This window comes from Syzygium oleosum, unplaced genomic scaffold (assembly GCF_021117445.2).
Source record: "Syzygium oleosum isolate NSW1041296 unplaced genomic scaffold, Sole_v2.1 Sole_v2.01, whole genome shotgun sequence".
NCBI classification, from domain to species: Eukaryota; Viridiplantae; Streptophyta; class Magnoliopsida; order Myrtales; family Myrtaceae; genus Syzygium; species Syzygium oleosum.
In genome coordinates, this window is record NW_026607485.1 from 10,696,565 (window position 1) to 10,711,928 (window position 15,364).

Here is a 15,364-nt window from a genome sequence, read left to right on the forward strand (position 1 = left end):
ACGGTCTCCCGCAACGGTCCCAACGGTCACATGGGTCTCCCAACGGTCATATTTTTAATAAGGATTATTCTTTATTTCGAAATAGAGCCGTTACCTCTAACAGATTCCGTTGGAAAATTTAATAATAAATTATAGCTCTAATTAACATTACTTTTTCGTGTGGAATTGGTCGCCTCTTTCTAATATATTATTATATGGCATGAAATTAAAGAGTTGGTAATAATTTTACTTATTATGTTGTTGCGACATAAATTTGTTGGTATACCCGATATTAAAGTGTACTTTAAATTTAAATGAGTAAAAATTATTATGTTGATTAGGGACCTTTCTTATCATACATAACATTTAATGTCGGCTAAAATTTTTTTTTATCATGAAACACGTGAATTTTTCAAATTATTTGTTATTTTTTTAAGATATTAAAATTTTGAAAAAAAAAGAAAAGAAAAAGAAAACTTTTGCTGTGGCCCTTAAAGTGGCCCTTAATTTTGAAGCGCAAGTGCTAGGAAAAGGACTCCAATTTTCCCTTTAGCAATTGTTGTTTAACTTCCTACTCCATCGGGTCAAGTTTTGCTGTTTCCTTGTCACTCTTCACAAGAACACGCCCTGCTTGACACGTACAAATTCCGGCTCAAACCTTGTCCTATCTTTTCGACCTACGAAACTCACAAGATATAAATACTTGTGTCGTACCAAGCTGACGTGAATCGATGTGTTTAAGAAATTTTCCTTTTCGCTTTTCTTTCTTCATCGCTTGAAAATTGATGCTCGTACTAAAATGCAAAGTGAGTAAATTTGGTTCCCTGAACATAATCAGCCAAAAACTAATAAGAGCACGAGCATAAGCCATAAACCATAATTGTTTTTTTGCCAAAAAGGAGTGACATAGTAGTTATGGTCCATTTTAAAATCGAAATAACAAAGGAAATCATATATATAAAGTGAGAATTTGTTAAGCAGCACGAATTCTTAAGAGAGAGATGGAGGTCAAATTGAGAGGATGAGGCCTCTAATTTATGGATGTGTTTGTTTTATGAAAAATAAATAATTTGATAACTATCTTCCTAAAATTAATTATTTGTATCGCTTATAAAAATAAATAAACGTAAAATAGTTTTGTCCTTCACAAAAATGTTTGAATATTTCAATAATGGAAATACTTTTTATTAATTAATTATTTCAATAAATAAGAACCGCGAGAGCGAATTGAAAGCCTTCGACGCCTCGAGGACCGGCGTGAAAGGCCTCGTCGACGCCGGAGTCTCCAAGCTCCCTCGCATCTTCGTCGGTGATCGCCGGCCCCGATAGCCCGACCGCTCTGATCCCGCCGAGACGAGCTCCGGCATCCCGATCGTGGACTTGGAAGGAGCTCATGAAGATCCCAGCAAGCGCGGGGAGATGATCCGCAGAGTCGGCCGGGCGTGCGAGGACTGGGGGATTCCTCCAGGTGGTGAATCACGGGATCGGAGATGGCGTCCTGAGCGGAATCCTCGACAGCGTGAGAAGGTTTCACCAGCAGGAGAGCGAGGCGAAGATGGAGTTGTACTCTAGAGATCTGTCGAAGAAGGTGCTTTTTAACACCAACTTCGATTTCTACAGCGCACCGGTCGCGAATTGGAGGGATTCGCTGTACTGTGCCCTGGCTCCTCACCCGCCGAGTCCGGAAGAGCTTCCTCAAGTTTGCAGGTAACCTGTTTGCGAAAATGCTAGTGCTCCAAATTTCGACAATGGTTCTAGTTTTCACCGTCGGAGTTCCCATCAGGAGGCTAGAGCGTAGGGTGATGTCTTTCTTGCTGGAATTAGTAACTTCATTTTGAAGAAATTTGATTTGCCATCTGTATAATTCTCACTGAATTCGAATAGGTCATTTCATCAACTATTCTAGACCAGGAAAAAGAGAGAGAGAAGATGACGCAGCACCGTTAAGTTTCCTCTATTTTCAACTTGTTCTACTACTGACTTAGACCATGAGTTTGTCTCCAACTTGTAATCATGAGCAGTTCTATTGTCAAAGTGCTTTTTATGCTGATTGAAAAACTAGACCAGGTCGTTCTGTTTATCCAAGGATAATTTTGAGCTCCAGACTGGTTGATATTATTAAACCGGAGTCTGTCAAAACCGGGTTGACCTGGCTACCGGCTGTTTTAGCAGGAGCATGTTAGTTTCATGAAAATTACTGCTGCACCTTTTGGTCAAACCCACCCCATGAGCAAGTGATTGCCTGCAGCAAGCCGCTCGGCTTTGGCTTCTGTAGGTACATGTCAATGAAATTGAGACACCAAGAACTCAAATTTTGGACTGAATGAGCGCCCTTTACCATATTGGCAGACGCATCCACTATCTTGGGCAAAGCTAATATGGGAATAGGAGCTTTTATTTGGTTATTACTTATGTTGGTGCTCCTAGCCAAGCTAATGGAATCCAGAGTAAGTAATTTTAGTGTAGTGTCCACGGACCAATTGAGAACAGTGCTTCAGTTCATACACACAAAGTTGTTCATGAATGTAAGATATAGTACTAATTTTCCACGTGCTCCGCTTGCAGAGATGTAATAATGGAATATTCAAATCAACTGAGGAGACTGGGGCTTACCATCTTCGAACTGCTATCAGAAGCTCTGGGACTGAATCCCAAGCATCTTGAAGACATGGGCTGTGCTGATGGACTGTACTTCGTTGGACACTATTATCCAATATGTCCTGAGCCAGACTTGACTCAAGGTCTAAGCAAGCACACGGATAGCGCCTTCCTCGGGGTGGTATTGCAAGACCAAACTGGTGGCCTACAAGTCCTCCATGAAAATCACTGGGTAGATGTTAGCCCCATTCATGGTGCTCTCGTGGTGAACCTGGGTGACATGTCCCAGGTAAGCTGGTTTGACATGGTTTACTATGTTTGATTGTTTGCATATACTCCTTCCAATATTCCAGCATGAAGCCACTGCTAGGCAATAAGAACCTCAACTCCCACGTGTTCGAGTCCCTTTTGATTGCATATGATGACCTGCGATAATCCGCTATAGTTTGGCCTTTTACTTCTACGATATCTGTTGGACCAAGTTATCCAAGATCTGATTATGGATTGACAGATATTTCCAAAGACACTTGAGAAATACTTGAATTGTTCACTGCTTGTGCCAATGTCATGTTTCATTAAATTTTCTGAAGTGCGACAATTGTAGGTGTAAGAGGACTTTGGGGTTTGCATGAAGAGTGGTTGTAGAAGTAAATCTTCTGAAAGCATATGGAAAGCATAGTCTGGATAATGGAGGTCCAAAAAATGTTCTATCCGTTAAAAAAAATGGTTTTTATGCTGAAGGAGGCATGCGGGTTTGACATATGCTAGAAACTTTCTATTTCTTCATATTTTTCTAATAAAAAAATTTTTCTGTTGGCTGCTTGAAATTAAATTTGAGGTCAACATTGGTCTTTTCAATGATGTGGGCGTGCTGGTATTATACATATACAACTTGCTTATGCTTGTAGGAGTAGGGCAATGTTCAGGCCATTTTGGTTTGGCAATTTTGTTACTTTCTGGATCAGAATATCCAGTCTCATTTTACTGATAAGTAGGGTTTCAAATCTACGACGAAAGATGCCGATACTAATTCATTCTTCTTAATGGCTTGAATGGTGAAGATACATGATTTCCCGTGACCCGTTATCGCAAGTTATTAGTATTGTTTTGGAAAAGTGCAGTCTACACCAAACTATTTGTATCTGTGCATCTGACATTCTCAGTTAGAAAAGATTGATTAGCTAATAGATTTGGCTATCTTTTGTGCAGCTAATCACCACTGGTAAGTTCAAAAGCGTCTATCATAGAGTATTGGCAAAGAGCGTAGGACCGAGAATCTCGGTGGCCTGTTTCTTCAGAACACATCTTGAACAAGAGGATTCTCCCAGAAAATATGGGCCAATTAAGGAGTTGTTACCAGAACAAAACCCCCCGGTCTATCGAGAAACGTCTGTGGAAGACATTCTCAAATGTTTACTCTCCAAAGGTCTTGATGGGGTTCCTGTATTAGATCATTTAAAGTTGTGAAGAGTAGTCTATTTCATACAATACAAAATTCTTCATGAATGTATGATATAATATCCATTTTCTGCACTATTTGCTTAGACATTGTTCGAGCAGAGTGGACGCCAACGCCTCCGCATGCTTGTAGTATTCCATTATCGCATCCCGGGATAGGTTGTGGGTACCAAAAATTTGAGAATTGGTCGAATATGACGAGACAGTCTCTATTTCCATCCAAGGAAATCGGAGAGGCCTTTCACGCCCGATTTTGATTCATCGAAGTCTCTGAGCTCTTGATATCGGCCGTAGGTCAATGGGGTGATGTCTGTTGAATCATCGGCGACCTCCATTTTCGTACCTTGCTTTGGTTAGTTATTGAGCAAGATGGACAAGTTACAAGTGATATAGAGGTTGATGGTCCAATGAGTAACTCAACAAAGGGTGTGTAGGTTCTCTTGTTGGTTTTGGACGGAAAACTAATTGATATGAAATTTGAAGTACGAACACTTGGGAATAATCGTTGCCGGCGATATATATTGCAAGGAAGTAAAGAAAAAGATAAATTTACAAAACGACCTACAATCAATGGTTACAATTTGTTACTGCGAAATAAAACATGCCATGTGTAGCTCTTACTATTTAGCAATACTTATCCACAAATGGCCACATCCGAAATTGTCGACTCAACTACTTGACGGTTACATCAACTCAACTACTTTGATGGTTACATGCCGATGTCAATGGCCTCGTCGATTGGTGAAGGCTCTACTAGATAACTTGTTATGTGTGTTATTGATGACTTTACTAGCAAGTTGTTGATTCTCTTGAAGTTGTCGACTGTTCTATTCATAACTTTTGTTTTCACCATACACGACTCTTGTAAATTGAATGATCGATAAATCACTTGATCCTTCTTTATTTAAATAATAAAGAGTCATCATATGCCCTCTTATTTTTCACAAATGTGATTTTTCCTTGCCGAGTTGCTAGGGGTGATCGGTTCCCAGTTCCCAATTTTGAGAACTGGGGACCGAACCAATTAGACCAAACTGGTCCAATGTAATTGGCCGCTTTTTTATTTGTTTTCCCACCATAACGAGAAAGTGTGACAAATTTTAAAGTTATACGAGAATTTAGTTTATATTTTACTAATTTTTTTGAAAATTTTAAAAAAGTTTACATAATCGGTCCGATTCCTGGTCCATTTGGAAATAACTGGCCAATTTCCGATCTGAGCTATCTGTTTTGCACGGCCCTAGAAGTTGCCTCTAGAATTGTTTTCTTGAAAACTTTACTAGATCATGGGCCACTCGCAATATTTTTTTGTTTACTAAAATCTTTCTTTACTTTGACTTACATGACCTTCTTCCACGTACACCGTCACGGTCACACACAGAAACCTTCGCCGATCAACAATGGTAGCGACCGACTCCGGCGAAGCCCCCGTCCTAGCAGAGCCCGGCTACGACCGCGAGAGCGAATTGAAGGCCTTCGACGCCTCGAGGACCGGCGTGAAGGGCCTCGTCGAGTCTCCAAGCTCCCCCGAATCTTCGTCGATGACCGCCGGCCCCGGTCGCCCGGCGGCTCCGATCCCGCCGGGACGAGCTCCGGCATCCCGATCGTGGACTTGGAAGGAGCTCACGAAGATCCCGGCAAGCGCGGGGAGATGATCCGCAGAGTCGGCCGGGTGTGCGAGGACTGGGGCTTCTTCCAGGTGGTGAATCACGGGATCGGAGATGGCGTCCTGAGCGGAATCATCGACGGCGTCAGGAGGTTCCACGAGCAGGAGAGCGAGGTGAAGATGGAGTTGTACTCTAGAGATCAGTCGAAGAAGGTGCTTTTCAACACCAACTTCGATCTCTACAGAGCACCGGTCGCGAATTGGAGGGATTCGCTGTACTGTGCTGTGGCTCCTCACCCGCCGAGTCCGGAAGAGCTTCCTCGGGTTTGCAGGTAAACCTGTTCGCGAAAATGCCAGTGCTCCATATTGCGACAATCAATATGATCGAGTCATACGTACAAAGCTATTCATGAATGTAAGATGTTTGATCAATTTTCCACGGCGCTCTGCTTGCAGAGATGTAATAATGGAATATTCAAATCAACTAATGAGACTGGGGCTTACCATCTTCGAACTGCTATCAGAAGCTCTGGGACTGAATCCCAAGCATCTTGAAGACATGGGCTGTGCCGAAGGGCTGTACTTCATTGGACACTACTATCCAACATGTCCTGAGCCAGACTTGACTCAAGGTCTAAGCAAGCACACGGATAGCGCCTTCCTCACGGTGGTGTTGCAAGACCAAACTGGTGGCCTTCAAGTCCTCCATGAAAATCATTGGGTAGATGTCGACCCCGTTCATGGTGCGCTCGTGGTGAACCTGGGCGGCATGTTGCAGGTAAGCTGGTTCGACATGGTTCTTTACTTAATGGGCTTCCTGTGTTTGATTGTTTGCATATACTCCTTCCAATATTTCAGCATGATGCGACTGCTCGGCAACAAGAACTCAACTCCCTCGTGATCAATTCCCTTTTTGTTGCATTCGATGACCTGCGATAATCCGCTATCTTTGGGCCTTCACATTTATGAGATTTATTTGGACTAGGTTATCCAAGAACTGAATATGGATTGATTGATATTTCCAAAAACACCTGAGAAATACTGGAATAGTTCACTGCTTGTGCCAATCACGGCATTTATCGTGTTTCATAAAATTTTCTGATGTGTAACAATGGTAGGAGTAAGAGGACTTTGTGCTTTGTGTGAAGAGTGGTTTAGAAGTATTTCTTCCGAAAGATATGGATAATGGAGGTCCCAAAAATGTTCTCTCCCTTCAAAAAAATTGGTTTTTAGGCTGAAGGAGGCATGCTGATGTAAGATCTGCTAGAAAACTGTCCATTCTTCACTTTTTTTCTGATAAAAGAATTTTTGTGTTGCCTGCTTGAAAATAAGTTTTGAGTTCAACATTGGTCTTTTCAATGATGTGGGCATACTGGTTTTATACAACTTGCTTATGCTTGTCGGAGTAGGGAATGTTCAGGCAATTTTGTCACTTACTGGATCAGTATATCCAAGCTCAAGTTCCTGATAACTAGTAGGGTTTCAAATCCATAACGAGAGGTGCTTGTACTAATGCAATCTTCTTAATGGCTTGAATGATGAAGATATATCATTAGCTTGACTCATTAGTGCAAGTTACTAGTATTGTTCTTGAAAGTGCAGTCTTCAGTAAACTATCTGTATCTGTGCATTTGAAATTCTTAGAGAGAGAAGATTGATTAGCTCATAGATTTGGCTATCTTTTGTGCAGCTAATCACTAATGGTAAGTTCAAAAGCGTCTATCACAGAGTATTGGCAAAGAACGTACGACCGAGAATCTCGGTGGCCTGTTTCTTCAGAACACATTTTGAACAAGGGAATTCTCCCAGAAAATATGGGCCAATTAAGGAGTTGTTATCGGAACAGAACCCTCCAGTCTATCGAGAAACGTCTGTGAAAGACTATGTCAAATACATATACTCAAAAGGTCTTGATGGGGTTCCTGCTATAGATCATTTAAAGTTGTGAAGAGGAATTGAATCGAAGTTAGTGCCTGTGCCAAATGGCATGGATGACAAAAATTAGACCATATGCCCAAGCTATGGTTTTCTTTAGTCCCATATGTGTATTAATTGCAGCTTAGAGAGAGCTGCTGAACTTGTATCCAGTAAATACTGTTCACCGCTCCCAACTTCACGACTGTCACTATTAACATATGTTTGGCAGGCAATGGTCAGGGCGGCGGCGTGGCGGCGGCGGCGGCAGCATTAGTGGAGCAGGGTGGGGTTAAAAATAATATTTTCTTGTAGGATTTGATAAATGTTTGATCTAGGGGTATAATCAAGTCGACACACAGTCAATACGAGCATCAAACTTGACTCGAATAATCAAGGCTGGATACTCAGCTCGAGCTAAATCGAGCTTGATTATTCAAAACTAGGATAAAGTTTCGGCAAAGTGGAGCTTCATTATTCCAACAGTGTAATTGTGTGTTAGAGACGCTAGCTAAAGTACTTGCCTAAGTTGGTGTTGAGGTCTAACAGACGGATGGTAGAATATCCTGTTTAGAACTGTGGAACTTCCAGTTGCTCTTGCGACATTAACTGAGCCAAGTCAGTTCTGTCAATTGATTTTTCCATGGAAGTGTGTCATTGGCGAGCTTTGTTTTCATGTTATGGACTATTAATTGTCCTAAGTGTCAAAAAAACGGTCAGACTAATTTACATGCCCAAATCATAAGGAAGACCACTCTTTTGAAATCGGTCTGGTGGCGCTTTATCTTCTAGCTTCACATCTGTGGCCGTGTGACCGATGATGCGGGGCAACAGGCAAAGTTGCCGCGCGGCATCGCTTGGTTGAATCGAAGTAATTTCATATCGACTGCTCGGTGCCATTAACAATCTAAACGTCGATAACGTTTCATGTCGACCGGTAGTTTGGGGCGGATAAAATTGCCATTCAATCCTTCTGTGCGAATTGCTGGTGTAACGAAAGCTGCTCCAATCTCCAGAATTAGTGTTTCGGCAAAAATTGAGGAGACTAAAAAAAGAAGCGGATAAGAATGGTGGTCAGCATGGGACTCCAATAATTGTGTCAAAGCTATGGAAGTAACGATGTATAACGATGGAATAAAAGATTGAGATAGAAACTTTAATAATATGAGTGTGGAACCTTCCTTTTTACTCGCACGATTTGAAAACAAAAAATTGAAGAGTAAAATTGGAAGTTAATGAAGAAGAAACTCCCACTTTGGAGTTTACAGGTTTAGGAGGAAACGATATAATTTATTTTCTCCCAGCGATGATCGCCGTGTCAATGACCGTGACCGTTGGGCTAACACATTTTAAAAAAATGGCGGTCGCCGTCGCCATCGGCGTCTCCAACGTCCTCTGCGCTCCTGTGCATCCAAATCCCTTCCATTTCACCACCTCCTGTAACCGAAAACCGAGCTCTCACAGAACTTTCGCCGATCAACATGGCAGCGACCAACTCCGGCGAAGTCCCCATCCAAGCAGAGCCCGAATACGATCGCGAGAGCGAATTGAAAGCCTTTGATGCCTCAAGGACCGGCGTGAAAGGCCTCGTCGATGCCGGCGTCTCCAAGCTACCTCGTATCTTCACCAATCGCCGGCCTCAGTCGCCCGGCCGCTCCGATCCCGCCGGGACAAGCTTCAGCATCCCGATCGTGGACTTGGAAGGAGTTCATGAAGATCCCAGCAAGCGCAGGGAGATAGTCCGCAGAGTTGGCGAGGCGTGCGAGGACTGGGGCTTCTTCCAGGTGGTGAATCACCGGGTCGGAGATGACGTCCTGAGCGGAATCATTGACGGCGTCAGGAGTTTTCACGAGCAGGATAGTGAGGTGAAGGAGGAGTTGTATTCTAGAGATCAGTCGAAGAAGGTGATTTTTAACACCAACTTCGATTTCTACAGAGCGCCGGTCGCGAATTGGAGGGATTCGCTGTGCTGTGTGATGGCTCCTTACCCGCCGACTCCGGAAGAGCTTCCTCGAGTTTGCAGGTAGCCTGTTCTACTGCTAACTTAGCGGATGAGTTTGCCTCAACTTGAATCATGAGCAATTCTACTACCAAAGTGCTTCTTATACAGATTTAAAAACTAGACCAGGTAAGTTCTGTTTCTCTGGTTGATACCATCAAACCGAAGTCTGTCAAAACCAGGATTGAACTGGTTGCCACCCATTTTAGCTGCAGCATGTCAGTTTCATAAAGAAACAAAAGAAATTGAACTTTACCTGCTCCGCCTGTTGGTCTACCAGCCCAGGAGCAAGTGATTGCCTGCAGCAAGGCACTCGGTTGGGGCTTTTGTAGCTTCATGTTATTGAAATCGAGACCTCTAGAACTCAAACTTGCGACTGATGAGTGCCCTTTACCATTTTGGCAAAAAGTATCCTCTATCTTGGGCGAAGCTCATGTGGGAGTGGGAGCTTTTCTCGGTTATTACTTATGTTGGGGCTTCTAGCCAGGCTAATGGACTCCAGAGTCAGTCATTTTAGTGTGATGTCCACAGACCAATTGAGCATAGTGCTTCAATTCATACATACAAAGCTATTCATGCATGTAAGATTATCATCAATTTTCCGCATGCTCTGCTTGTAGAGATATAATAAGGGAATATTCAGATCAAGTGATGAGACTGGGGCTTACCATCTTCAAACTGCTATCAGAAGCTTTGGGACTCATTCCCGAGCATCTTGAGGACATGGGCTGTGCTGAAGGACTGTACCTCATTGGACACTATTATCCAATATGTCCTGAGCCAGACTTGACTCAAGGTCATACCAAGCACACGGATAGCTCCTTCCTGACAGTGGTATTGCAAGACCAAACTGGTGGCCTTCAAGTCCTCCATGAAAATCACTGGGTAGATGTTGAGCCCATTCATGGTGCTCTCGTGGTGAACCTGGGTGACATGTTACAGGTAAGTGGGTTTGACATGGTTGTTCTTAATGAGTTTCCTATCTTTCGTTGTTTGCATATACCCCTTCCGATATTCCGGCATGAGCAACTGCAAGGCAACAAGAACCTCAACTCCCTCGTGATGACCTGCGATAGTTCACTATTGTTCGGCCTTCACCGTCACGAAATCTATTTGGCAGAACTGAATATGGATTGATTGATATCTCCGAAAACATTTAAGAAATAATTGAATAGTTCATTGCTTGTGCCAATCACGGCATTTATCATGTTTCATAACATATTCTTAAGTGTAACAATCGTAGGAGTAAGAGGACTTCAAATCCATCGTAGAAGATGCTGGTACTATTTTATTCTTCTCAATAACTCGAATGATGAAGATATATTATTCCAGTGGCTTGTTATTGCAAGCAATGAGTATTGTTCTTGAAAGCTCAGTCTTCACGAAGCTATCTTTATCTGTGCATTCGACATTCTCAGAGAGAGAGAGAGAGAGAGGATTGATTAGCTAATAGATTTGGCTATCTTTTGTGCAGCTCATCACCAATGGTGAGTTCAAAAGCGTCCATCACAGAGTACTGGCAAAGAACGTCGGACCGAGAATCTCGGTTGCCTGCTTCTTTAGAACACATTTTGGGCAAGAGGGTTCTCCCAGAAAGTACGGGCCGATTAAGGAGTTGTTATCAGAAGAAAACCCTCCGGTCTATCGAGAAACGTCCGTGAAAGACTATATCAGATATATATACTCGAAAGGTCTTGACGGGGTTCCTGCAATAGATCATTTAAAGCTGTGAAGAGTAATCAATCTGAAGTTGGTTCCCGCACAGGATGGGCGTGGATGACAAAATCAGGCCATATGCCCAACTCATGGTTTTGCTTTAGTTCCAGATGTGTTGTAATTGCAGCTTAGAGAGCTGCTGAATTTGTATCCAATAAGGCTGTAAATAGTGTTCACTGTTTGATAGGATAATAATATTTCTTATTATGTTTAATGAAAGAATCACAATATATATATATATATATATATATATATATATATATATATATATATATTCTTAACATAATGTAAACCCCTCTAAACACAATATTACAATTCTACCCTCATTATCACAATTCTAACACTCCCCCTCAAGTTGGGACGTAAATGTCAAATAGTCCCAACTTGTTACATAAAAAAATCACTCTATTCCCTCGTAGGGATTTTGTAAAAAAAAATCTGCCAGTTGATCCTTTGTCCTTGCATGTTGAAGAATGATTTCCTCTTTCTAGACCTTCTCTCGTATAAAGTGACAATCAACCTCAATATGTTTGGTTCGCTCATGGAAGATAGGATTGTTCGCAATATGTATGGCTAATTGATTATCACAATATAATGTTGATGGATCTAATGTTGACACATCAATTTCTGACAATAACATCCTTAATCAAATCAATTCACCTGTCACATGTGCCATAACTCTATATTTTGCTTCAACACTAGATCGGGAAACCACATGTTGTTTTTTACTTTTCCAGGAAACTAAATTACCTCCAAGAAATATGCAATACCCTAATGTAGATCTCCTATCAGTAGGACATCCAGCCCAACCTACGTCAGAGAATCCTGTAGTTTTCAGATGACCATAATTCTTAAAAAGTAGTCATTTACTTGGTGTTCCCTTCAAGTACTTAATAATTCTTGATACATCATTCCAGTGAGTAATACGAGGAGAACTCATAAACTGACTCACTACACTGATAGCAAAGGATATATTAGGCCTTGTAACAGTAAGGTAATTCAACTTACCCACTAATCTTCGATATTTGACTGGATCATATAACAGTTCTCCATTTTCAGCATCAAGTTTCACATTAGGCTCCATAGGTGTATCAACTGGTTTTGCTCCAAGATATTCGACCTCATTAAGAATATCAATCACATATTTTTGTCGTGATAAATTGATACCTGCCCGTGAGTAGGCAACTTCAATCCCAAGAAAATATCGTAGACGTCCCAAATCTTTAGTATTAAATTCTATATGCAAAAACTGGTTAAGTAGTTGAATACCATTCGAATCACTACCAGTGATAATAATATCATCCATATATATCACCAGAAAAACACAACCAGCTAAGAAAACAGAACTAAACACTGAATGATCTACTTGACATTGTTTTAACCCAAACTTGATAACTGCATCAGTGAATTTACCAAACCAAGCACGAGGAGACTGTTTGAGTCCATATAAGGTCTTATATAAACGACAGACCAGATTCTCCCCTTGAGCAACAAACCCAGGTGGTTGCTCCATATATACTTCTTCAGCCAAATCACCATGTAAAAAGGCATTTTTGACATCCAATTGATGAAGATGCCAGCCAAAGCGTGCTGCCAGGGAAATAAAAACACGAACAGATGGAATTTTGGCAACAGGTGAGAAAGTATCATCATAATCAATACCATATGTTGAGTATATCCTTTGGCAACTAACCAAGCGTTCAATCGATCGAGAGAACCATCAGGATGAACCTTAACGGTGAAAACCCAACGACAACCAACAGGTTATTTGCCTTTAGGTAATGATGTGAGCTGCCAAGTATAATTCTCAAGAAGGGCCTTCATTTCATCTTCCATGGCTTGTCGCCATCCAAGATGAGCAAGAGCTTCAGTAACACTACTAGGCACAGAAATAGAGGACAAAGACAAGACAAAGATAGAAAAGGCAGGAGACAAACGATCATATGATAAGAAATTGGACATTGGATGATGAGTACGAAGACGTGAAGAAGAAAGGTCAGAAAAGTGAGCATAGCAATCAACAGGACGACCCGCACAGGAACGTGTACCTTTCTGAAGAGCAATAGGTGAATCAGGATCGGAGGATGGTGCTACAATTGATGGAGGAACAGATGAATCAGATGTCTGTAGGACCTGTACTACCGTGAAAGGAGCTGTAGCACGCCGTTGATATGTGCGCTCAACAAATTGAAATCCTATTGATGGTGCTTGAGGTATAGAGAGTGGAGGAAGTGCTGGGAGGACACACCCGCCACCCTCTGTACCACCGTAGGATCTGACTGAGTATCATAATAAGCTTGATCCTCAAAGAAAGTCACATAAGCTGACACAAACAGATGGCAACAAGTAGGACTATAGCATTTATAGCCCTTTTGAGTTCGAGAGTGCTCTACAAAGATACATTTCTTAGCACGAGAATCTAATTTATCAAGACCCGGAGAAAGACGATGAACATAGCAAATACAACCGAAGACACGCAAAGGTAATGCAAAGGGAGGAAGATCTAGATGAAAAATAGAAAATTGTGTCTCCCCCTGAAGAACAGAAATTGGAAGCTGATTAATCAAGTAACATGTTGTAAGTAGAGCATGGCCCCAAAAATGTTTAAGGAGATGCATATGAAACATAAGACAACGAACAACAACAAGAAGATGACGATTTTTGCGTTCGGCTACACCATTTTGCGGTGGAGTATATGAACACGATGTTTGATGAAGAATATCATGAGATTCAAGAAAGGATTTAAAACCAATAGAGGAGGCAAGATATTCTTTGGCATTATCTGATCATAAAGTTTTAACAGACGTGTTATACTGATTCAATACTTTAAAGTAAAATAGGCAAAAGCAATGAAAAATCTCAGTACGATGTTTTATTAAGAACAACCAAGTCATTCGAGAAAAATCATCCATGAATGTAACAAAGCATCTAAAACCAGAAGTATTAGAAACACGACACGGACCCCACACATATGAATGAACTAACTTAAATGGAGTGTGAGCCATCAGATCTGGATTCGCCGAATTGAGTCGCCAATGTGGGTTCGCCGGAGAGTATTGGCGACAGTTAGGATTGGTTACCTCAAAAAAAAATTAGGGTTTCTCAACCCGCTCTGATATCATGTTTGAAAGGATAATGATATTTCTTATTATGTTTAATGAAGGAATTACAGTATATATTTACTTAACATGATGTAAACCCCTCTAAACACGATATTGCAATTCTACTCTCATTATCATAATTTTAACATTCACCATTCTCGACTTCGTGACCATCACTATTACCACATGTTTGCCGGGCAACGAAGGCGGTTAAAAAATTGATATCTTCTTGCATGATTGGAGACACGTTTGATCTAGGGGTACAATCAAGTCGAGTCGACTTGAGTCAATGCAAAGTCCAATGCTCGAGCCCAACTCGACTTCAATCTTCAAGGCTTGATACTCTGCCCGAGCTAAATCGAGCTTGATTTTTTAACTCCAGCTCAACTCAAATAAAGTTTTGGTAAAGTAGAGCTTGACTCTACTCGTCTTGATCGGTTGATACAGTGGACTCGAAACTTGAATTAAACTGGAACTCTAGCTTATATTCTTAGGATGCACTACAATTTAAAATTTGATAATCTTTATCTATTTATTCATATGATAAAGTTTTTTTTTTTTTATGACCCGGGAACCGCCGTACAGCCGACAGCCGGCGACGTAAACCCGGGGTGACGCTAGCGCAGGACCCACCACCATGGCGCCACACTTAAGAATCCCTAACGACTACGCTGGGATTCGAACTCCCCACCCTTCGTGAGGGGCAGAGAGCGCGAATTAACGTAGCCGCTGCGGGCGGTGGTAAAAAGTTTATACATATATATTTACAACATATAAAAATGTTAGAGATAATGGTATCACAAGCACTTGAAGTTCTATCTCTTCTTTAGCTCTCGTGTGCCCTGTTCCGTATATCGTTGAATGCTATTTTGATAGCCGTTTGCGTTCCATATTAAACTTGAATTCAAAATTATTTAAAAGGATAAACTAATTATCAATACCAAGATAGACATATAAATGAATTTATCAGAGTAATTATATTTATAATGGCCG

General features: G+C 41.4%; 2 protein-coding genes and 1 pseudogene across 2 annotated transcripts in view; all 3 read left to right on the forward strand.

Moving 5' to 3' along the window:
- Nucleotides 1–8,187, forward strand: part of LOC130139441 (1-aminocyclopropane-1-carboxylate oxidase homolog 9-like) — a 67,048-nt gene extending 58,861 nt beyond the window's left edge. The window contains exon 4 of the mRNA XM_056316409.1: nucleotides 8,096–8,187. The gene's annotated coding sequence lies outside the window, so the exon portion shown is untranslated. The remainder of the gene's footprint in view (nucleotides 1–8,095) is intronic.
- On the forward strand, nucleotides 1,199–4,113 carry LOC115692613 (1-aminocyclopropane-1-carboxylate oxidase homolog 1-like). Its single transcript, XM_056313942.1, has 3 exons — nucleotides 1,199–1,686; nucleotides 2,545–2,866; nucleotides 3,787–4,113. The coding sequence occupies exons 1-3, from the start codon at nucleotides 1,535–1,537 to the stop codon at nucleotides 4,042–4,044; spliced, it is 732 nt and encodes a 243-aa protein (XP_056169917.1). The 5' UTR covers nucleotides 1,199–1,534; the 3' UTR covers nucleotides 4,045–4,113.
- Nucleotides 5,345–11,505, forward strand: LOC115692614 (1-aminocyclopropane-1-carboxylate oxidase homolog 1-like; annotated as a pseudogene).
- The last annotated feature ends 3,859 nt before the right edge of the window (nucleotides 11,506–15,364 follow it).